Below are 23,998 nucleotides of genomic sequence, written 5' to 3'. Positions count from 1 at the left end.
AATTCTAACCCCTCTAGGGTTTCTCCCCCCACTTGAAGTGCCTTTCTGGACTCCGTTGATGCTTGTAAAATATATAGCAGTTAATAGGATAAGTGTATCCTATCGCAACAAGTAGTAAATATGCTAAGCACGAGATCGAACACAGGGACTATCATCACAACTAGTAAATCGATTAGGCTAATTCATCTGTTTAGTGAGTTGAATGTATATTGGGTTTGTTGAGAAACTAATTAAACGGTAAAATAACAAAATGAACAATTCATAGAGCAGATTGTGAGTCAATGAGGGTTACAATCCAGGATGAGGAAACCATTGATCAGATCCCATGTATGTTTTTAGGGGGTTCAGGTTTATGTTTTGCTAATAATTGACGGTAATTACCCTAACAAGAAATATGAACATGATCAGGGCTCATATGACCTATTCACATGCATTCAACTAATGGCTTGGTTAGGCATATAACCCAAGACATGTAAAGCATTATCGTTACTGGCAATTATGACTAAAGTCGTAGCCCAGCCATGAAGCCGTAGTCCTAGTGTCCTAGTGAGGTCAAATCATGCAATCTCAGACTAGACATTCTCCTATCGGTTTCATGTCTATCTACAATCCTATTTCTGTCAGGTTCAAGACATTAAGCATATGTAATTCAGGCTAGATAATCTTCATCGAATCATATTTAGCAATAATCCTATTCCTGTCAGTTTCAAGGCATTAAGCATGCATAATAAGATCAATTAAAGGCATTCACATAAACCATATGTCCCTAAGCATACATAGTCACATAATCAATTTCATCCATATCCCAGATTGGATGGGGATTAGTTCATAAGGAAACTAATCATGGCAGTAAGGAATATGAATACGATGGAAGACATCTTTTAGTACAATAATAAATACGAGATAAATGGGGGAAGAGAAGATCTAAAACTCGTTTATCAGATTCGATTACAGAATAATGACGTCGATGTCCACCCGTCAGATTTTTCTTCGAAGGAAAATAAAACTGATTGCAACTGGAAAAGAAAATAAGAATAAAACAGTTAGGGTTTTGAAAAAGAAGAATAACTCCCTATTTATAGACCTTAGGGAGAATCCCTGATGCATATGGGAAAATTAGGCACAATTCGGTGAAATTCGATGGGTCCCTGTGTATTTTTCGCACATCCTAACTAAGGAGGAAGGCGCTGGTACGTCTTCCCCTGCCTTGTCTCGCCGAGACAAGGAGTGTCTCGGTGAGACAGATGTTGTCTTGCCGAGACAGGCTTCCTAAAAAGGGGCACTTGTCCGGTTCTTTCCTCTTTCGGTCCTTGATACGTCCAAAAGTTCTCCAATGGTCCATGGACAGTCCAAAAATTCTCCAATGGTCCCTAAAAACCCCTAAAAATACTGAAAATGCCATAAGAAGCAGAAAATACTGAAATTAACTAAAAACTAACAAACTAATATCAAAATTAACCAGAAACTAAGTTAAAACGATCTAAATTACTCCTATAAATGCTATAAAATAGGGAGCTATCAACTCTTCCCTCAACGGTGGTATCTAGTACTTTTCTGGTGGACCTTCCAACAAAATCATGTCTTTTTTTCCTTTGAAGTGCCAGTAGCTTTGTCAAAAAACTACAAAAATAGCTATGAGCTAAGATATAACTTCTAATCAAACGAAATTGTAAAAAGCTTAAAGGATATAAAATGCTTAAAGTTCGTAGTGGAATCTAGAAAACTGATTATGACTACACTAAGATGTTGCAAAATAGAGAATACAAAGAGAGAAACATTATTTGGATTGTATTGAAATGGCTTTGTTGATAAATACTGAAAGACTAGAGCTAGAGCTTACAAGTTGAAAGTTAAATTTGAATGAACAAACTAAGCTGCAGAATAACTAGAGTCCGTAATGTGAGAATTGTTTGAATTCCATTAGGATTTGGTTTGATTTGATTTCATTTTGTTGAATTGGTTTGAGTTGGATGCTTTCCCCCCTTATTATCTTCTTTAAATATGGTGGCTTTGTAGTGCTAGTAACCATTGTGCCCACGTTCCTGCTCCACTAACCCACGTTTCTCTAGTTAGCTCTATTTGCGCGAAGAGCTCTACTTCATTGCAGATTGCCCACGTTCTTGAACTACCCACGTTCTCACTCCACGTTCTCCCTTCATGTTCTTCTAGCTTTGGTTCATGGATCGAGCTGTTACTCCTTAAAACTCTATAATCCCTATCATTTTCGGTCAACCTGCTCCGTTTCTTGCGGGTGGTACTGATTGAGAAGTATTCTTTGGCTCTTCCTCTATCTGGCACTTTCTCTATGTTGATCCCTCTCAATTAGTTCCAACGTAATTATAGTGGAAATAATATGACATACAACGGACTTAAAGACATACACCATAGGGGCCCAATGACATAGATTCGCCTCAAACAATGAGATCAACATCCGCCAGATGAACATAAGGAGGATTCTGGGGGTGGATCCACCCAAAGGTCTCTAGGCCGTAATCAAAGAGAAACCTCCAAAGATTAATGATGCTAAACAACTCCATTAAATACTGAAACCATCAAAGTATAACTAATGTAACATCCGAATTACATTTAAAGACAATAAAGGGGATTAATATGATTGTTACAGAATTACATATAAATATCCCTTGTGAGGTGTCTCAGGTACACATTATTATTCTAACCCTACTTTTGTGATTACTGATTATTCTCTTAAGAATATTACTGACTTTGGCATTGGAGTGCCCCCGGCCGAACACAACGGCACCTTATAGGGATATAATCCGGTGAAGGAAAATCAATGAAATATCAGCTGTCTTCTGGTTTTTACAGTGTTTTGGACAGAATCAATTATGTTTCCTTCAGAGTGGCCTCTAGGGATCCTTAATTCTCTTGGAAGAGTATTGTCTTCAGTTGTGGGTGTTTCAACAATGTCTATAGGGAGAGATTCGTCAGCAAAGATAATTTCAGTTTTGGATTTACCTTCAGAAGTTCCGACTTGATTAAGTTCAATAGCCTGGTGGCTCTCAATAGATACTGAGACTGGTTCTTTTTATGGGTCGTTGCTAGACTTATCTACAAGATTAGTTTCATCGAATTCAACATGTATTGATTCTTCTAGTATATAGGTTCTTTTATTAAAAATTCTATATGCTTTACTGTTTGTTGAGTATCCAAGAAAAATGGCTTCATCATCATTAGAATCAAATTTTGCAAGATTTTCGTTAGTGTTTGATAATAAACATTTACAACCAAAAGCTCTGAAGTATCTTATCTTACGCTTTCTCCCTTTCCATAGTTCATAGAGAGTTTTCGTCAGAATAGGTCTAACTAGAGCCCTATTGAGAATATAGCACGATGTGTTAACAACTTCTCACCGAAAGTACTTCGAAAGCTTATTTTCACTCAGCATTGAGGCCATTTCAACTAGAGTTGTGTTCTTTCTCTCAACTACCCCATTTTGTTGAAGAGTTCTAAGAGTAGAAAAATTATGATCAATGCCTATAGTTTCACAGAATTCATCAAATAGTTGGTTTCTAAATTCTACATCGTTATCGCTTCTGATTAGACCTGTCCATGGGCCCGGGTACCCGCATTGCCCGCCCAGGCCCGTGTCCCTTGGACCGGGCTTGGACAGTGAAAATTATTTTTAGGCCCGGGCCCATTAAAGCCCGTCTATTTTTTAGGCGAGCTTGGGACTTATAAAAATATCACGGACCGGCCCAGCCTGTCACTATGGCATTTTCCCTTTCACATGACACAAGATATATGACAGACATTTGTTTTCGTGTCGTCTGAATATTTTTCGCGACAGTATTTGAAATTTCTGTCATCTGAAAGTGTAATTAAAAACGCGATCGATTCATATGTGGCCTTCCGATGACAGAATCATATCATCCAAACAAAACACACGTTTTGTTAAATTTCACTTGCTCATCAGATGACACCTGTAATAAATGACTGTCATTGTATGAGGAAAACAAAAAAAATGGCAAATGAAATTTCACTTACGCGACCATATACTAAAAAAGGTGAGGTTGCTGTTTAGGCTTTCCAAAGAACATAATAACTTGTTGGTTGGTTTATGCCCAAATCGAGTAATTGGACCAAGTTGAACCCATACGACTCTAGATGTGTTAATGGAGCTATCACTGTTGGGGGCTGATTCAGAATAATTCGGGAGGGTGGATTTTTAATTTCTCGCATCGTATTGGTACTGGCAATTCCTTTGAAGCAGATCTTTATGGCATATTTTTTTTTGTATTTATTTAGCTAAAAACTACAATGTGCTCGATAATTGAGATTGCTTAGGATCTTTCTTAAGGTGGAAATTTGACATATTTTTCGGAAGCAAAATAAAATTACGGATTTCCTTGGTGGTCACGAGTCTAGTATTGGTTTTGTTAGTTTGGAGCACCCTCATTCTCTAGTGGTTCAACTTTTGAAGGATGATGTTGGTGCTGTTAGTTTCTCCGTCCGATTCCGGGCTAGTTTGGTTTTGTTAGTTTTGTTGTTTTTTTTGTCTAGTAAAAAGTTAGATTGTAATTGGATTTTTAGGAAGGGAAATTGATTTTCAACAAAAGAATCCTTGTACAATGAAAGTTGTTCGATTTTAATTAACATCTAAGAAGGGAGATCAACTTGCATAAAAAAAGATTGTGCAGAAAAATATTTTTCTGATTTTCCAGTGTTTATTTATTTAGAAAAATAACTTAATAGAAAGTTTTAAGTCATTTATGAAGAAAACGAGGAAAATAAGAGTATGGTTGTCAAAATCGGACCGACCATAGAACCAAAAAAATAGTCAAGGATTAAAGGTTCAACCGAGGTTCAAACGAGTTTAACCGGGATTCACAAAATCCTATAAAATACAATATTTTTATTCATATTTAAATATTTTTCTAAATTTTACTTCATTCCTTCTTACTAAAAAATATTTTAGTTTTCAAACACAAAATTTTCCAACAAACAAATGGGCCTTAATTTGAAAAAGAGTAAAGGATAAAAAATAATGAGCTTTTTACATGAATATCAAAATTAACTATAAAATTACAACTAAATCATATTATCAAATTCAATTTTTAATATACCATTATTTTTTATATCACAAATAATATATGATTTTACATATTAATTTAAAAAATTTAGATCTTAATTCATAAATTCTAAATCTTAAAAAATATATTCTAAATCGCTAATTTAGAAACTCTAATCCTCAAAATATATTAAAAGTATTGATTTTATTAATTTAACATAATTTAAAATCATTACTGATATGATATAATTATAGTCTTGTAGATAGAGTAGTTTTTTAAAAGTTAATTTATAGGTAAATTTCTCTAAAATAAATAATGCTGGCATATACCCAATATAATCGGAATGGGATGAAATTGGGCTGGAAAAATATCAAAGAACCCAACAAAATCCGGCCCAGGAGCAGGGCTGAAATCTCTTCCACGCCTGTACGTTTTCCATTTAATTTAGAAAACAAATATAAATAAAAAACACGGTCCATTGGTTCTCCTTAAGGTGACCCAATCATACCTGCAAATTGCGAAGAAATTTAAAGCAAACTTATTACTTTAGGAAAATAGAAGGATCTAGAAACCCTAGTGAAGTCCTATATATAAACCCCTTATCCAGCCCTTCTGCAGCCTCACTCTTCTCGCCTTTCTCTGGTTCATCGCTTCTGATTCAAATTATAGATCTGTGGTTTCAGTAAATCCATAGAATTCATTTAGAATGTCGGAGACGGAGACGTTCGCTTTCCAAGCTGAGATCAATCAGTTGTTGAGTTTGATCATCAACACCTTCTACAGCAACAAGGAGATCTTTCTCCGTGAGCTCATCAGCAATGCCTCCGATGTACTACTCCTCTCTCTCTTTTTAGATCGTTGCTTTGTTTAGTATGGTTTTAATAATCTTATTTAGCACATCTATAGAAATCATTTTTAGGTTTTGCGCCTTTCATTTTGATTGCTTTTATTTGCTCATGTTGAATCGGTTAGGGTTTTAAATTTTGAAAGTTTTGTTTTCATTTCTGTAGTTTGTTTATTTGTTCTTTCTGTGGCTTACTTTGTTGAGGGTTTTTTAAGGACGAGTACTGAGTTTGATAACTCGTGGTATATGACCTTTGAAGATCGAGTATAAAGTTCTATTCAAGGTGTAGTGTTTGTTGATCGCTTTATGTTGTAGTTTTTTTTTCCTAAATAGGATTGTTTGGCTTTTGGTATGGGTAGATTGTGAAAGATACTTTAGAAAATTTATTTTTATTCTACTGCAAGAAATAAGAACATTTCTTAGGATGTGTGTTGTATCAAAATTTGAATTGGTATTCCGATGATTAACATATTTGTTTGTTACTATTTGATTTTTATTGTGCCCATACCCTAAATTATGAAGCCGAATATCAGTTGATTTTCGTTGTTGCACATTTGTTGGTGAAAAAGGATATAATTATCAACTGGATGTTTGATTATGGGTCATTACTTTCTAGGGTTATATATATATCTATAGTTCTTTGTAATATTTTTGCTTAAGCCTTCTGCCTATCTTCTATCTCTAATTATTATTTACCCCTTTTCTTTCTTAGGCATTGGACAAAATCAGATTTGAGAGTTTGACAGATAAAAGCAAACTAGATGCTCAACCTGAACTCTTCATCCACATTATTCCTGATAAGACTAACAACACACTATCTATCATTGACAGTGGTATTGGCATGACAAAGGCTGGTGAGTGTCTTTCAATATTAGCCCCTTTTCCTTTCAAATTTTGATCTGTAATAATGTTTTTGCATATCTTGATGTTTGCAGATTTGGTGAACAATCTTGGTACCATTGCGAGGTCTGGTACCAAAGAGTTTATGGAGGCACTGGCCGCTGGAGCTGATGTCAGCATGATTGGACAGTTTGGTGTTGGTTTCTATTCAGCTTACTTGGTTGCAGAGAAGGTCATTGTTACCACCAAGCACAATGATGATGAGCAGTATGTGTGGGAGTCTCAGGCTGGTGGTTCATTTACTGTAACCAGGGATGACTCTGAACCCCTTGGCAGGGGCACAAAGATCACTCTCCACCTAAAAGAAGACCAACTTGAGTACCTTGAGGAGCGCCGCCTGAAGGATTTAATCAAGAAGCACTCTGAGTTCATTAGCTACCCTATCTCTCTTTGGATTGAGAAGACTACTGAGAAGGAAATCTCAGATGATGAGGATGAAGAAGAGAAAAAGGATGAGGAAGGCAAGGTTGAGGAAGTCGATGAGGAAAAAGAGAAGGAAGAGAAAAAAAAAAAGAAGATCAAGGAAGTGTCCCATGAATGGTCCTTGCTAAACAAGCAGAAACCCATATGGATGAGAAAGCCTGAGGAGATCACAAAGGAAGAATATGCTGCTTTCTACAAGAGTCTTACCAATGACTGGGAGGAGCATTTGAATGTGAAGCACTTCTCTGTTGAGGGTCAACTGGAGTTCAAGGCTATTCTTTTTGTCCCCAAAAGAGCTCCTTTTGATCTCTTCGACACAAGGAAGAAGCCAAACAACATCAAGCTTTATGTCCGCCGTGTCTTTATCATGGACAACTGTGAGGAAATCATTCCTGAGTACCTTGGGTTTGTCAAAGGTATTGTTGATTCTGAGGACCTTCCTCTTAACATATCAAGAGAAATGCTGCAACAAAACAAGATTCTTAAAGTCATCCGCAAGAACTTGGTGAAGAAGTGCATTGAGCTCTTCTTTGAGATTGCTGAGAACAAGGAAGATTACAACAAATTCTACGAGTCATTTGCTAAGAACCTGAAGCTTGGTATCCATGAGGACTCTCAGAACAAGACAAAGCTTGCAGAATTGCTGAGATACCACTCCACGAAGAGTGGTGATGAGATGACAAGCCTGAAGGACTATGTGACAAGGATGAAGGAGGGTCAGAATGATATTTACTACATCACTGGTGAGAGCAAGAAGGCTGTGGAGAACTCCCCGTTCCTTGAGAAGCTGAAGAAGAAGGGGTATGAAGTGCTCTTCATGGTAGATGCTATTGATGAGTATGCTGTAGGGCAGCTGAAGGAATTTGAGGGAAAGAAGCTTGTCTCTGCAACAAAAGAGGGTTTGAAGATTGATGAGAGCGAAGATGAGAAGAAGAAAAAGGAAGAATTGAAGGAGCAATTTGAAGGGCTGTGCAAGGTTATAAAGGATGTGTTAGGAGACAGGGTGGAGAAGGTTGTGGTATCAGATCGTGTTGTGGATTCACCATGCTGTTTGGTGACAGGTGAATATGGTTGGACAGCCAACATGGAGAGGATAATGAGAGCTCAAGCTTTGAGGGATAACAGCATGGCAGGGTACATGTCTAGCAAGAAGACAATGGAGATAAACCCTGAGAACCCTATAATGGATGAACTGAGGAAGAGAGCTGATGCAGACAAAAATGATAAATCAGTGAAAGATCTTGTGCTTCTGCTATTTGAGACAGCTCTCCTGACATCTGGATTCAGCCTGGATGATCCCAACACCTTTGGCAACAGGATCCACAGGATGTTGAAACTTGGATTGAGCATTGATGAGGATGCTGGTGAAGGAGATGCTGACATGCCTGCTTTGGAGGAGGCTGATGCTGATGCTGAGGGAAGCAAGATGGAGGAGGTCGATTAAGCACCACTAACAAGATCAGGATCAAGATCCATCTGCTAGTCTCTGGCTTTTACCTTTATTTTTTTGGTTATATTTGATTATCTTTTCCGTACTTTTAACTAGTTTTTTTTTTTAAAATCTTGTCATGAGATATTTTGAATAGTTCTGGAAGTGCCTTTAATAGTTAGTTTATTATATAATGTTCGTCTTTCACATGTTGTCTGAATTTGCATTTCTAGCTTTTGATCGATTGGTGGATGAATAGGCTGCTGGCTGGTGCAAGTTTTTGAAACAAATAGCCAGATGTATATTCCCCTCTCCAGGCCTCTTTAATATGGAGCAACATTTTTTTCAAACCAACTTAAAATTTACCCTACCAACTATCTTAAGGATTTTGAGCTCAGAACTCTTTTACATTTTCTCAATTTAGCCTTGACTTTTCCTAACAAAAAACTGCTTGTTTATAAAATGATATTTTTATAATTACCATCTTCATCCTCATTGTTTGTCCTGATATCTACTTTAATGAATCTCTTCCATCGTTTTCTTTAACAATCCCAGTTTTTCGGTTGGAGAAAGGAAATATTTTATGAAATGAAATGACATCCGCTGACCATTTTAAATCATCAAAAGGATATTGTGCATAAGAATCCTATATATGATGTGAAAATTGAAATTGAGAAACACTATTTGAAAGCATAAAGCAAGGAAAAAAAAACAAAACAAAACAAAAATCGTTAAATTGTTTTAAGATCCAAAGTTTTTAACATATGATATGCGAGATTTGAGTGAGAGAGAGTCTCACTCTGCTTCTTTGTAAGTTTTTTTTTTTTTTGGGTTTCACCTTTCATGGTGGTCCTCACAGTGGTTTTCCTTCCCCTTCATATATGATTTTTCTATTGTCACTCTAAGTTTTCTCTTTATTCTCCTTGTCTCCATGATTTAGCAACAAGACAAGTGCTCCCGTTCTTTCTAATTCAAAAAAAGAATAAGCAGGGGAGTAAAGATTCGAGGTTCTTTTCATCCATTTTTCAGTGAATGCTCCAAGAAAAGCTCTTCTTTATAGTGGATTGATTTCGTTTCCACCATTGAAAAATATATAGACTGGATTTATTTATTTATAATTGCATCCACCTTAGCTTTCTCTTTCTGGTTGAGTTGAGCGTATGTCTTTGACAAGTTACCCTCTGGGTCTTATTCCCGAACCCCCGGGTTGGTTGTCTTGTCCCGCTCATTGCTGAAGCTAGAATCATCATTAACTAATTTTACTTGCACTTCTCCCTACATCCATATTGTACATATCATTTTCTGAAAAAAGACCAAAAAAAGCAAGGCCTTCCTCTCGCTCAGCTCTTGACTATAAAAGAAAAGGCATTTCCTCTAGAAAAGTAGGCTGCTCTAACCTCTGATCAGTCTAAATAGAATGGGCTTTACCTACCTTCCTGCATAGATAGATTTCTTATTCCATCATCCAGTTTAGGAGAGGAAGGCATTCCCCGGTATCCCATCATCCTGAAAAAGGTGTTTGTTCGCTTTTTTACCTTTCTATTAGTTCGTTCGCTAGTTTGGTTGAAAAATAATTTCATTGTTACTTGTTTTGTCAACCAGCTCTGAGATTTGGTGTATATTCCAGGTTGTTTTTGCAACAATATCACTATCGAAGTCCAGGAGGCTCTTTTTATGTCTGATTCTTATTTTGAAATCCTGTATGCTTTATGTAGGTCTTATTGGTTGCTTTTCAATACTCTCAAATATCTATGTATAGGTCTGTACCCTAATTTACGTGTCCGACTCTCAATATAATTGTTTAGTGGGTAATTGCTCTCCCCTCCTTAAACATTGTTTTATATATATATATATATATATATATATATATATATATATATTTTAATGAATTTTGATTTATTTTCAAAAACAATTGGTTGAAACTTACCAAAATATTAATTGGTATATTATCTAAGTTATTTTATGTACCCTTTATTTTCTATGTTATTTTGATAATTTTTCTAATCAATTTACTGTTTATTTTTATTTTCTTTTGGTTATTTGTCATGTTAATTTATTTTTGTTTAATTTAATTTTATATTATAACGGCTTTATAAATTGTAGGGATAAATGGAGTAAACGGGCCTTGGTCCATTTGCATTATGGCTCGCCCGCAACCCAATCTGATTAGGATTAGGGTTAGGGTCATGGTTTAACTTATCTATAAATAGACAGCTAGGGAGACTAAAACACTAACACAAGATAATAGAGAAAGAGACTCTCTCTCTCTCTCTCATACGCCCCCCTCTCTCTCCTTTTGTCTTCGAGTTTCGTTATTAGTTCGTGAATCAAGGGTGATTACTCCTTTAGTGTGGTAACCTCCTAGATCAGTGATACAGAGCCAAGGTCAATTACTTCCACTACTATAAAACGGATCTGCGTTACAAGAGGTAAACCTAAATCTATTAATTTACTTATTATTAGATCCAAGTTCATTATCCGTCCCCTAGAGGTTAGAGAAATCTAGTAGGCTTCTCCACTGAAGCCTACATTGGTATCAGAGCCGTTTAGCTCCATGTTCCATCTGTTAGGAAGCCTTTATGCATGATTTGTGATTCTATTAATTTGTTTGATCGAATAAATGCATGCTTGGTTGAGTCAAGTCTCAAATCTATGTTTTTAATGTGTCTCGGGATGTTTTTGGTCTGCCGAAATCGCCTCGGGGGCTGCTGGAATTTCTTGGTGACTTTAACCGGTTTAATATGCGTCAATTAAGGGCCTGTTTGCTCTATAACACATATTTCTAGTCGCCAAAATTCGAAACCGACCACACCATCGAGCTCAGAGACCCCAAACCCCACGTACGAACTTCCATGATCGTCAGAAGGCGGTGCGTGGCCTGCACGCGCCGCCAGTCGTCGCCCACACATGCGACGCGTGTGGCGCGTGCAGCGTTTCCCGACTTCTGCTCGGAGTCAATTTTTTCCCACATGCTTGAAATAATATTTATGATTTTTTTATAATTTCTAATTTATTTCTGGGTGCACAGAATAATTGATATCGAATTAATTAGGTTCCTGTAATTGTTTTTAATATGTAAAAACTATTTAAAAAATATCTAGAAAATTATATAAATGAAAATTAAATTACAGAAAAACAAAACTTTTTCAGATTCTGAAAAATTAAATTTAACGAGACCCGTCTCTATTTAAAAAATATTCAAATGTATTTTTAATATATTTTGAATAGATGTGTCATTAAAAATAATTATTAGAAATATTTTCTAATTAATTGATTATTAATTAATGATAGATAATCAAATACTATTTTTAAAAACTTATACATCGTCTGTTGCGTATAAATGTATGACTGTAATTTGTTTGCAAATATTGCATAACCAATATAATAACACACACACGTAATCTGGATTTTTTTTTCATGAGTCGTATGTTCCTCAAAGAAACCAAGTTGGTTTTTGACCATTGAAAGGTTTAGTTCATGACCTAATCTTTGTCTTTTTTCCGTGCCTTGCTAGTCATGGTCGGCACTCTGAGGCCTCCAATGCTTGCTCGTTTTTCCCACCAATGTGCAAGACTAATTTGAATGGAGTGGAACATTAGAAGGTGTCGCTTAAGTAAACAGATCGTCTGGAACGACATTGAGGCAATTACGCGTTATTTGGAGTCGTTGCATACTTAGATTCAAGAGTGCATTTGGGCAGGTGGTCTTCTGTCGTACTCCATCTCTTTACTGCTTGTCGTACTTCTTCTGTCCACCAAGATGTGTCCTTACCTGGTGGCATGCTACCTTTAGATTCCCCTAGAACTTCCTTCGATACTTCCCTTATACTATACTCCATCTTAGTCCATATCGAATCTATATCTAAATCCATATTACAAGTCCAAATATCTTTTTTGGTCATCTCATCCACAAATTTTTGTTGATTCTCCCCTTGCAGTTTCCACCACTTAATCTTAGTCTCCACTTGTGGTGTTCGTTTTCTCATACATCTCCTACTTTGAAAATCAAGCACCACTACTCTATGTTGGGTTGTCGTACTCTCACCAGGGATCACCTTACAATCAATATAACTCTTTCTCCAAGCACTCCTTACTAGGAAGAAGTCAATTTGGCTCGTATTACCGCCGCTCCGATAAGTCACTAAGTGAGATTTTCTTTTCATAAACCATGTGTTCATGATACTCAAGTCATAGGCTGATTCGAATTCCAAGATATCATTTCCTGCTTCATTTTTATCTCCAAAACCACACCCTCCATGAACACTCTCAAACCCATCTCGCCTAGAACCTACGTGTCCATTGAGATCACCACCTAGTACCATCTTTTCATCGCTAGGAACTTATTGCACCACTTCCTCCAAGTCCTCCCAAAAAGCTTGTCTTATAGAGACATCTAATCCTATTTGTAGCGCATATGCACTTATGACATTCATAACCTCATCTCCTATCACAAGCTTAACACTCATAATTCTATCGCTCTTCCTAGACACTACTACTACATCATCAATATACTCCCTATCAATAAGAATACCTACTCCATTTCTACCCTTATCCTTTCCTGAGTACCACAGTTTATAACCCCAAGGAGCTATCACTCTAGCCTTGGCTCCAACCCACTTGGTTTCCTGTAGGCACATTATATTTATTCTCATCTTCATAACATCTACAATTTCAGCTAATTTTCCTGTCAAAGAGCCTATGTTCCATGTCCCAAAGCATAACCTATTACCCCTACCCCTACGATTACCGTGGACTAGCTTATTTACCCGCAACCCTTGCATATTTGACACCACCCCGGGTCCTGGGGTGGCGCGCCGCTTCGGGGCGACGACCTAGCAACCCTTGCATATTTTTCACTACACCCGGGTCTAAGAAGTGCAGCGCGTCGCTGAGTAGGGAACGCCCCCACGATATTCATATTATGGTTCATGTCATAATATGTGGCTAAGTTTTACGCTGGCCACCACAAACCTACCGCAACCCTCCTCCTTTGTTCGGGCTTGGAACCAGTTGTAAATGCCACCAAGTGACCCTCACAGGCGGAGTTCGTTTTCCCAAACATATGAGACAAAAATTAAAAAATTATCTTATATTCTGTAGGAGCTGAACAAAAAAAAATCCAATTATTTTATCGAATCTAAAAATATTAATCTTCAATTCTATTATAAAATTACAAAAACATAATCAATTAAATAGAATCAACTAGTTGTAGCAAAATACAAAACTATATGTATTATTTGTAATGATGTCTCATATTGACCCAATGTTAAGAGTATTTGTACAATGTATCCTATTATCTACTTCAAGGATATCACTGATTAGAAATTTATCATAATGTGCCTATTATTTGGAAGAGAATAAATAAAGTAATCTCCTTATTCACATCAATTGACGATTGATTCAATATGACACGTCTCGAGCAGTTCCATTTGTAGATCGAGAATTATTTTTTTATCCAATAAAAAAGTAGAATTCAAATTCTAAAATTAAATATACAAATGGAACTGAATTTTACGTGACTAAGGCTCTGTTCTTTATCGCTGAAAAAAACTGAATTGAATTGAATTGAACTGAACTAAATTGAACTGAATACTGAACTGAATTTAACTGAATGCTACCGAACTTAACAATAATAATGATATTAGACTTTAAAATAATTTTAATGATAATATTAGACATTAATAAACTTATAATAATAATAATAATAATAATAATAATGGTTCTAATAAATTTAATAATATCAATAATAAATAAATATATTATTAAAGATAAAACTAAATTGAATATCAAATAAAAGCTCGGCTTGATAAAATCTTGGCTCGATAAAAGCCTATGAAATTAAATAAAAAATGACTCTAATTTAAATTAAAAATATAAATTACATACAAACACAAATTTAGAGCCATCGCCGTTTAGCAACTCTGTTAGATTAGGATATAATTGCAGGTTTATGAAAAATTCAGGGATAGTTTTGTGGGTTTATTTGATTTAAGGGCAAATCTGTTTTTCCGCGAAAATACAAGGACAAATATGTGTATTAACCCTTTAATTTTTTTATTAAACGATATATACTTTAATAAACTATCATTTCTTGACTTTTATCTAATTTATAGATAATGATAAAGTATAAATAATAATATATAATAATAAATTATGATAAATTATAGATAAATAATAATAATATAATAATAAATAATGATAAATTACTGAATACTGAATGCTGAACTGATTGTTACTGAAATTAAGTGATAAAGAACAGGCCTTAACATAATCAAACTGAAATTCTAAGACATAAAAAATGAAACTGCAACCACCGGCGGTGCGAATAAATCAGACCATTTAAAAAGTTGTAATTGCAAATAAAATACAATTGGCAACATGTTATTTTCACCTCTGCTTTATTTATTTATTTTTAAAAATGGATATGATATTGTAACTTGAAATAGTTGGCAATGGCATGCATTCATGGGTCAAAAGAGTTGTTTACAGTGCCAAGAAAGGGCTCATAGGCTAGCATACATAGCAGCCTCTTCCTTGACTTCTATGTGTAGAAACTCCAATATTTTCCTAACAATTTCAGGAACAGGGAAATAGAATCTAACATTCATTCATTCAGCAATAGCTATAAAACCATTAGTAACCAAAAGATGAACCAAAAAATCGGTCGTTAAATAGAAATTTAAATATACAGAGCCAAAAACTGTCAAAGAAACAACCAATACCAATACCAATACCCCCTATCCCGGCCTCTAAACGTGCAAGGACAATTTTGTCTCTGAAACAACAAACCATAATCAACAAATATTTTTATTTAACTCCAAGAGGTCACGTATCATCGACTTGTGAGTGAAACACAAAGCTTGGGAATGTAGTAGTAATGTCCCTGCTCATTTTCAAAACAAAACAATCACAGATTTGTCACTTGTGACTTTACTCATCATAACAAAACACGCCTATTAACTTTTTCTTGCACGCTAAATTTCAGATAGGTTTCTATAGTTAGCGACTTGGTGGGAACAATAAACAGAAAAACAGCTTAATAAAGATATTTACAACTCACTTGAGATACTGAAGGGTCATGTTCTTCAGAAGAGATGGATGGCGTAGAACAAGGCTTCTCCACTCTTCCTTGTCAATCTTCCCGTCATGTTTTGTATCAGCTTCCTCAAAGGTCTGAAACAAGACTCCAATATCACAACCGATAAAAAATAACCATTGAAATCCCTAAGAAAATATCTGTCTAACCACAGCATACTCAATGTAAAAGAATAAGTTTGTATTAAATTAATTAGCCCAGGGAAGCACCTTGTCTATTATGCTTTCAATGACATCATCCGAAAGGTTCATACCAGATTCAGCAAGAGTAGCGACAACCATTTGTTTTACCTATACAAAAGTAGAATAAAACTGAATTTCTAAACTCAAATAAATCTGAATTGTTAAAATTAAATAAACAGCAGTGTGATTATAAAATGCAGGAGTGTACTCACCTCCTGCCTTTCAATGAAACCTTGCTGTTTGAGATCATACAGTTGAAAGGAAACTGCGGTATCAAATCAAATCAAATCAAATCAAATGAATAAATTATAAAGCACGAAGAATCAAAACCTAATTTGGTCATTCTAGAGCTATGATAAAATGTAGCACGTCTATAATCATTGTCAAACACTAAACTGATTATAAAAACAACCATAGCCATATCCAATAGAAGCATTTAAAGGACTGCTATCTGGAAAAGTAATTATCTTATACAACTTACATTCAATCTTATCGTCAATGGGAGCATTTGGATGAAAAACAGAGAGGGCCCGGGCAAACTCTTCAAAACCTAGGATCCCATTATGTTTTGTATCAAACAAGTCAAAGACCTGTAGGCAATGAACAATAAAGGGGAGACAGCCAATGCAAGATGATTAACAAATGGATTATGGCACTCTAATATTGGAACCATAATTCTACTAAATATGCATAGCAAAAAGTACCCTGTCGGCGAATAAGCTCTCTTTTTTGTTTGTCTTAAACAACGCCAGCTGAAACTCCTCCTGCCATGCAAAAATAAAAAAAGTTTCTAAAAAATAATAATAATCACAAGGCAAATTTAACCAAAATAATTAAATTAATAAAACAATTACATGGCCATGCAATTCAGTTCAATCTAAACAGTGGAAAACTAGCATGTATGTTGCCAAGGTAAAAATTTAAGGTGCCATAAATAACAGACCAACCTTGTTGATGAGGCCATCATCAATCACGGCGCTACTGATCTTCTTAAATAGTTCATATAGTGCTTCTATTTCACTCACACTGACTGCACCACGAAAAAAAGCAAAACAAAATCCTCAATGGAATTACAGTAAGAGCTAAAGACAATTATAGCAAATGTCAACTGGTAAAAATGACAACAGCAATGAGTAGACACTTGTAAGATAAACTGAATTCAGTAATATTCATGTATTTACAAACACTCGGCATGTAATAAAAAAAAATACAGATAGAACAAGTCAAAAATTGAATAAGCTACAGATTGACAGTGTTATAAGAAACAATGGGATGGTGGCATACACACAGTCTCCCTAGCAAGACGTTCAGGATCTTCAAGACCTCTTGATTGCTTGTATATATCAAGATCACAACACTTCAGTAGAAAAGTAAATACTCCTTCTATGCACTGCAACATGATATGCTATGCAAATCAAAACACTCCATACCTGTGTAAACAGAGAAAAGCTTAAGATATTCTCTTGAGTTCACAAGTTCATTACTCCCTCCGTTTTTTATTATATGACGTTTTGGACTTTTGAATTTGTTCATTTTTATATGTCGTTTTGTATTACCAATGCACTTTTTACAATACTTTCTCTAATTTGCCCCTATTTATTGTAAGAGAGAGATATAGTTATTAATGCAAATTATCTTAATTAAGTCATAAAAATTAATAAGAGAGAGAAATTTTGCATAGAAAGTAGAGATCCAGGAGAAAAGTATTAAGGGTACATTAGTTATTTTAATAGTCTCATTAATATTGCATTGGTCTTGATGAAAAACCTTAAACGACATATAAAAAAGAATGGAGGGAGTATATTTGAACATACAATCCTATGCCAACATTAAATAGAATGAACCTGTTAACCATTTCCCACTTCTGCTCCAACAACAAAGTCCAAAGACTTGTAAACAAGAATCACCCGATAGTATATCTGACTTTAGAAATAAAATGAAGATATGATTGTCAGTATCTAATGAAGCATATTCTTCACCAAAGAAGAAAATTTAAATGCTCAAGACATGAAAGAAAGCATTATCTCAGTTTGATGATGAATCAAGTCATCAGTAAAGAACAAAGGATAATAATAATAATAATAATAATAAAAAACCTTCTAGCATTGAGAAAGGGGTAAATCCTATACTATTCCTAGGCAAACATACATAGTGCACGTACTATGCACTTGGCTAAGTTTCTTTGCAACGCCAACTAAACATCTCTCAACGGTATTCCAACAAAAATTCCAAAACACATGCCTAGGACCAGGTAAAACAAGCTCCATAACTGAAATTTTGAAATCTTGTTCACATAAAATATATCCAATAAGAATGCCATACTGAAAAAGCAAAATGTCCTAGCAAATAACTGCATCCACGAAAATAAATGTTCCATTTCCTTCCTTTTCAGCAACCAAATTTGAATTACTAACTTTTTTTTTTTTTTAATTTCTGTCAATGTAAGTCTGCTGAATTATCATGTTAAAATACTCATAGATTTATAATGACCCTCAATCTGAAGATGTGAAATGTTTCCTAGCAATGATGACAACTTCCACCAGCCAAACTAGTGTTCTATTATATGCGTTCAGTCCAAAAATCAATACCCTAGCCACACTTAGAAAGCCCCTAGATGATATCCGGCAGTGATTAGTTAGTTCTCTAAGCAGGTTTTCACAATCAACATATTCTTTCTAGTTCTAAGAAATTTCCTGACATGGCAGAATAACACATAACCCATCTCCCTAAAGAAAATCGCTACTCCATGCACAAAATTGGGAAAAGCCAGAAAAGGAAAAAGCATAAAGTAGAATCATAACAGCAATTTTAAATTGAAATCAGAACTATACTAGGGAACAGCAAGTGTAAGTAAAGATCCAATAGGAGAGCAACATAAACCTAATAAAAAAAATATAACACAAACTGTAAAATCTCAAACATGGAAGCAGGTAGCAGCATAGTAGATCTATCAACATGACAGCAATCAACCTTGAAATGGGAAAAAAATTCAAAGAGCTCAACGATCCGGTCGGACGGGGAGTAGCAGCAGAATATTTATTGGAAGTAAGGTGTTATAATGATCTGCTTGTAAAATCTTCAAAAAATTAGATTGCTGAGACAATAGTTTCAAGTTTGTGAGGAAACAAACAGAAGAATCCAACAAAAAGAAACAACTCTCACCTCGAGATAGAGAGAGAAGGGACAGAACAGAGATCGAAGGTCTCCAGCAAAGCGAGAACTAGAGAGAGAGAGAGATAGATAGAGAGAGAATGTTTTATTTGGAGTTTAATTAAACTAATAACATTATAATGCCTACCAAAAAAAAAAACTAATAACATTATAATGATGCTGATGTGGGGCCGACACATGATGAAGATGACTGCTTCCAATCGATTATTGATTTGATACTAATAAACACCCAATTTCTTTATCTCGCTTTCTTTTTCTCACCGTCAGATATTACAAGTACGGTCTAGATTAATTTAGATTTTAGGTTTTTTCTTGAAGAGAAGGTAAACCTCATTTTTGTAAATATGGGATAAAGTTTATATAATGAAAATAAATCAAAAGTTTAGTATAAAAATATAGGATCAAGTTTTCATATAATAAAAACAAAATGAAATCTGCTTCTATTAGGGAGTGATAGATATTTTCATATTCATTTTTTAAAATTATTATTATTATATATTCACTTAAACAATAGTTTAAAGGGTTAATACATATATTTGCCCATATGTTTTTGTGGAAAAACAGATATGCCCTTATATCAAATAAACTCATAAAACTATCCTTAAATTTTCCATAAACCTATAATTATACCATAATCTAACAGATCTGTTATGTGTCATAAACGGTAAAGTTCTAAATAAATAATTTATTTTTTATTTATTTATTTTATCACCTCACTCTTTCACCATCCTCCCTCTTTACCCCTCTCTCTCTCTCTCATTAGTTCTTTAATCCAAATTTCTATGAACAATCATGTATTAGATTCAGTTTGTTCCAAGCAATGACATATTAGGTTGGAGGCTTTCGTATATGATTGTGGAATGTTCTTTATCCCTCAAATCGAAAATTCTAACCGAACCATCTGCAGAAATTGAAGCAAACACCCTTGCTTCACCCCAAGCAATATCATAAACCTCTTTATCATGAGCAATTAACCGAGTTTCAACCACACCTTTTTCAATATCCCAAACAGTGCAAAGTTGTATCAATACTGCTAGTCCCAATTTTATTGGGCTCAATTTCATTCCAATCAAAAGATGTCAACTGAGCATAAAATTCACTTGTCTTACAATTATTCAGGACAGAAATAGGTTCGACAGAGTTTTCTTCCCAAAGATGAAGAAAGTCGCTGGAAGAAGCAAGGAGGTCGGAGGACTTACGGAGTGAAGAGGAAGCGGCGGGGTGGAACATAAGCTTAGTGGCAGGGTAAGGATGGTCGAGACGGTTGCTGTAGTCTTCGATGAAGCTACCGATGGCAACTCGGTGGTGGTGGGCGCGAGAAGGGGAAGCGGAAGAAGAGAAGGCCATGGCGTAGAGTGTGTAAAGAGAGTCATGAGTAATGGATTTATGGGATCTAAGATGAGAAATCTCTTTACTATTTCATGGAAGAACTGTAAGAAAAATAGAGAAATGGATTAAAGAATGTATGTGAGGGAGAGAGAGAGGTAGAGAGAGGATGGTGAAAGAGTGAGGTGTAATATATTGATTGGATAAAAAAATAAAAAAATAATAAATTACTCATTTAGACTTTTACCGTTTATGCCACATTAGAGATCTGTTAGATTAGAGTATAATTGCAGGTTTATGAAAAATTTAGGGATAGTTTTATGGGTTTATTTGATATAAGGGTATATCTGTTTTTCTGTAATAATACAAGGGCAAATATGTATATTAACCCTAGTTTAAATTACAGCTATTAATTCTCAATTATATATAATAGATTACAAGCTATGATTTAGGCAATTGTTTACACTAAATTTATTATTTAGGCAATTGAATATATAATAATAATTAGTATTGTCCGTGCATTATGCGGGTCAATATAATTTTTGTACAAAAATTTAATATTATTATATTTTTAATTATATATCATTTACATATATTTTTTTTTCATAATTTTGTATATTTTTACTTCTTAGATCTTTTTCTCTCTTTTAGATCTATCTCCTCTCTTTCAGATCTCTCAGATCTGTTGTCATGGTGAAGAATTTTTATGAAGATTGAGAGTTTTGAGATCTATCTCTTCTCTTTTAGATCTTTCTCTCTTTTTTTCAGATCTATCTTCTCTCTCTCAGATCTGTTGTCATGGTGAAGAATTTTTATGAAGATGGAGAATTTTGAGATCTATATTCTCTCTCTCAGATCTATTTCTCTCTTTTAGATCTTTTTCTCTCTTTTAGATCTATCTCCTCTCTTTCAGATCTCTCTTCTCTCTCTAAAACACAGGATCAATTTTATAACTCAATTTTTTTTTTCTCTCTCTCTCAATTAGTTATATCTAATAAAATAGACTCCTCCAAATACGAGTCTTTTTCCTTCTCTCTCTCTCTCTCTCTCTCTGTGGCGATGACGAAGGCGACTGCGAAGGGAAGGGTGGATTGGTCGGTGAAGGCGGGCGGAAGGCAGGTGTTGGATCTGGCGAGTCCGGTTGCGGGGCGCGGGCTGGGTGCAGATCTGGTACAGGAGGAGGCTTGGGCGGCTGATGATGGGAGATCGGAAGGATCTCCTCGGGGTAGACGGCGGAGTAACGAAAGACCGAGGGATCGGTCCAGGGATCGTAGTAGATCGGAGTGGGCTGATGGTGGGGAGGCGGATCTGGTTAATTCGGTGCCTGTTTCGGTGGTTGGGGTGGCCGATCTGGATCAAGGAAGGGAGGGTTCTGCGGCTGCCGCGTCTGGCGTTGGGGAAGGAGAAGGTCCGATGTTTTCGGCTGTGGACCGTGGGGTTGAGCAGAACGTTGTGATGGGGGGGACGCATCCTGCGCTTGGTGCTCTGGGAGTGCCGGCCGCGCAAGCAGGGTATTCTTTGCAGCTTGCGCAGGCCGTGCTTGCCGCGCAGGCCATGCAGGCAGCGCAGGCCGCGCAAGCCGCGCAGGCATTTGTGCCGGGGGACTTAAGTCTTTTACTTCCGGGACAAACTATGGAAGGTGTTTCATCCCCAGGCACTCGGGTTACTCAGGGCCAGCATGCCCAAGGTTATCAAAAGGATGGGGGAGCTCCTTCCTGGAGGGATAAGTTGTTAGGGGTGGTGGAGGAGGAACCCATGATGGAGGAGGATACTTTTGAGAACGATGATGGGGATTTTCTCTCCGATTCCGATTCTGAGGATGGTCAGCCTGAGAACCCTTTGTGTCCTAGGATCCGTCTTTCCTCAGAAGACAAGCGGGTCATGAGATCCAAGTGGAAATTGGCATTAATTGTCACTGTTTTGGGGAAAAGAATCAGTTTCAACTACTTTGCCCAGAGGATTCAGGCTCAATGGGCTAAGAAAGGGAAGGTTACCATCACTGACCTTGATAATGACTATTATGTCATTAGATTCACAAGGGCTGAGGATTACAATGCGGTGGTCAATGGTGGACCGTATATTATCTCCAATCATGTTTTGGCTCTGAGACCTTGGGTCCCAAATTTTGACCCCCATGACTGCTCTGTTAACAGAATCCTTACTTGGGTTAGGTTCCCAGGCATTCCTCTTGAATACTATAGTGATAGATTCCTGAACAAGATTGGTAGCCTGGTTGGTAAGGTCCACCATATCGATAAGACTACCATTGGGGCAGTAAGAGGCAAGTTTGCCAGGGTCTGTATTGATATTGATCTTGCTAAGCCTCTTCTTTCTCAATTCTGTATTCAGAATAAGGTTTTTCATATTGAATATGAAGGTATACATAATATCTGTTTTGAATGTGGTATGTTTGGCCATACATTTGAGGGATGTCCTAAGAAGAGGAAGGAGGCGGAGGAGTTGATGCAACCTATCATAGGTGGAGCTGAGAAAAGTCAGGGGGAAGAAAGGAGTTTTGGGCCATGGATGCTGGCCAAGAGGTTAGTGAGAAGGAAGCCAAGTGCTAATGTTAGTTCTATTCATCCGTCAGATATTAGTCGGAAGATGACTACGCTCCAGATTGCCCCTGAGATCAAGGTCAGACCCCCGGATATCAAGAAGAGGAGTGAGGCTGGTGTGGTCTCAGCTTTTGGCTCGGGGTCTAGGTTCGGTGTCTTGTCCCTGGAGGAAGGTCGGGAATCGGACCCTTCCAATGAACAGATTGATTTGAGCATGCCTGGTCTGGAATCGGTCGAGCCTGTTTCTAGTCGGGGTAAATCTATTAATCCCCTCTTTGTCTCTGATGCTAAGGATAAAGGGAGCTCCCAGTCTCACCTTTCTACAGGGGAAGGGTCGAGTAGTAAGGCTGTTTCTCTGAATCCTCCTGTGGATGCTCCTATTGGAAAAGCTATAGGAGTGAGTAAGATGAACATGAAGAAACTTAAAGTGAAACCTAAGAAGAACCTTAATGGGTTAGACTCTTGGGCTAAAAGGGGACCTTCTGGGACTTCCTCTAGGCTCTCAGGAGCCCCGAATAAATACCTGATCTAGGGTTTGGGCTTGTGTTAGTAGTCTTCCTTTCTGATGGATTTCTTTATTTGGAATGTTAGAGGTGCGGCGAGCAAGGCAACCCGCATTCATGTTAATGATCTTATTAAACAGTTTAACCCCTCCTGTTTTGTTCTTCTAGAGACCAAGGTCAGTGGAGCCAAAGCAGACGAGGTGGTTAGAAAGTTTAAGAATTGGAATTGTGTCAGATCGGAGGCTACTGGCCGGGCTGGGGGGATTTGGCTCTTTTGGAAGCCAGGTCTTGTTAATATTGATATTGTTAGTATGGACTGTCAGTTCATTCATAGTAAGGTGTGCTACCCTGGTAATAAACATTTCTTTGTTACCTTTGTTTATGCCGATCCTGTTCTTTCTAATCGTACAAGGTTGTGGGAGATCCTTCATTCTATTAGCTCTAACATGGTGGAGGCTTGGTTGGTGGCTGGGGATTTTAATGATATTGCCCTTTTAAGTGATCAGAGAGGAGGGGGTAATCATTATATGAACCGGT

General features: G+C 36.4%; 2 protein-coding genes and 1 pseudogene across 7 annotated transcripts; 1 reads left to right on the top strand and 2 right to left on the bottom strand.

The window, feature by feature from the left end:
* Positions 1-5,641: 5,641 nt before the first annotated feature.
* LOC136218565 (heat shock cognate protein 80) lies at positions 5,642-8,833 on the top strand. The gene is made up of 3 exons (XM_066005528.1): positions 5,642-5,859; positions 6,587-6,728; positions 6,810-8,833. The coding sequence occupies exons 1-3, from the start codon at positions 5,737-5,739 to the stop codon at positions 8,639-8,641; spliced, it is 2,097 nt and encodes a 698-aa protein (XP_065861600.1). The 5' UTR covers positions 5,642-5,736; the 3' UTR covers positions 8,642-8,833.
* Positions 8,834-15,273: 6,440 nt separating this feature from the next.
* On the bottom strand, positions 15,274-19,191 carry LOC136218564 (calcineurin B-like protein 3). 6 transcript variants are annotated; one of them, XM_066005522.1, is made up of 11 exons: positions 19,066-19,191; positions 18,874-18,966; positions 17,748-17,826; positions 17,188-17,333; positions 16,851-16,933; positions 16,608-16,667; positions 16,385-16,493; positions 16,116-16,168; positions 15,931-16,011; positions 15,686-15,798; positions 15,274-15,508 (listed from the first exon to the last, which is right to left on the bottom strand). In XM_066005522.1, the coding sequence occupies exons 4-11, from the start codon at positions 17,300-17,302 to the stop codon at positions 15,451-15,453; spliced, it is 672 nt and encodes a 223-aa protein (XP_065861594.1). In that variant the 5' UTR covers positions 17,303-17,333; positions 17,748-17,826; positions 18,874-18,966; positions 19,066-19,191; the 3' UTR covers positions 15,274-15,450. The 6 variants fall into 6 exon arrangements, with proteins under 6 accessions (XP_065861594.1, XP_065861596.1, XP_065861595.1 ...); XM_066005524.1 differs by having other exon boundaries at positions 17,748-17,822; XM_066005523.1 differs by having other exon boundaries at positions 18,874-18,979; positions 19,066-19,178.
* Positions 19,192-19,877: 686 nt separating this feature from the next.
* On the bottom strand, positions 19,878-20,661 carry LOC136217110 (protein TRANSPARENT TESTA GLABRA 1-like; annotated as a pseudogene).
* Positions 20,662-23,998: the final 3,337 nt, after the last annotated feature.

This window comes from Euphorbia lathyris, chromosome 2 (assembly GCF_963576675.1).
Source record: "Euphorbia lathyris chromosome 2, ddEupLath1.1, whole genome shotgun sequence".
In the NCBI taxonomy this organism is placed as follows: Eukaryota; Viridiplantae; Streptophyta; class Magnoliopsida; order Malpighiales; family Euphorbiaceae; genus Euphorbia; species Euphorbia lathyris.
The sequence above is the reverse complement of the archived record's forward strand: the minus strand, read 5'-3'. Positions and strand labels throughout refer to the sequence as shown.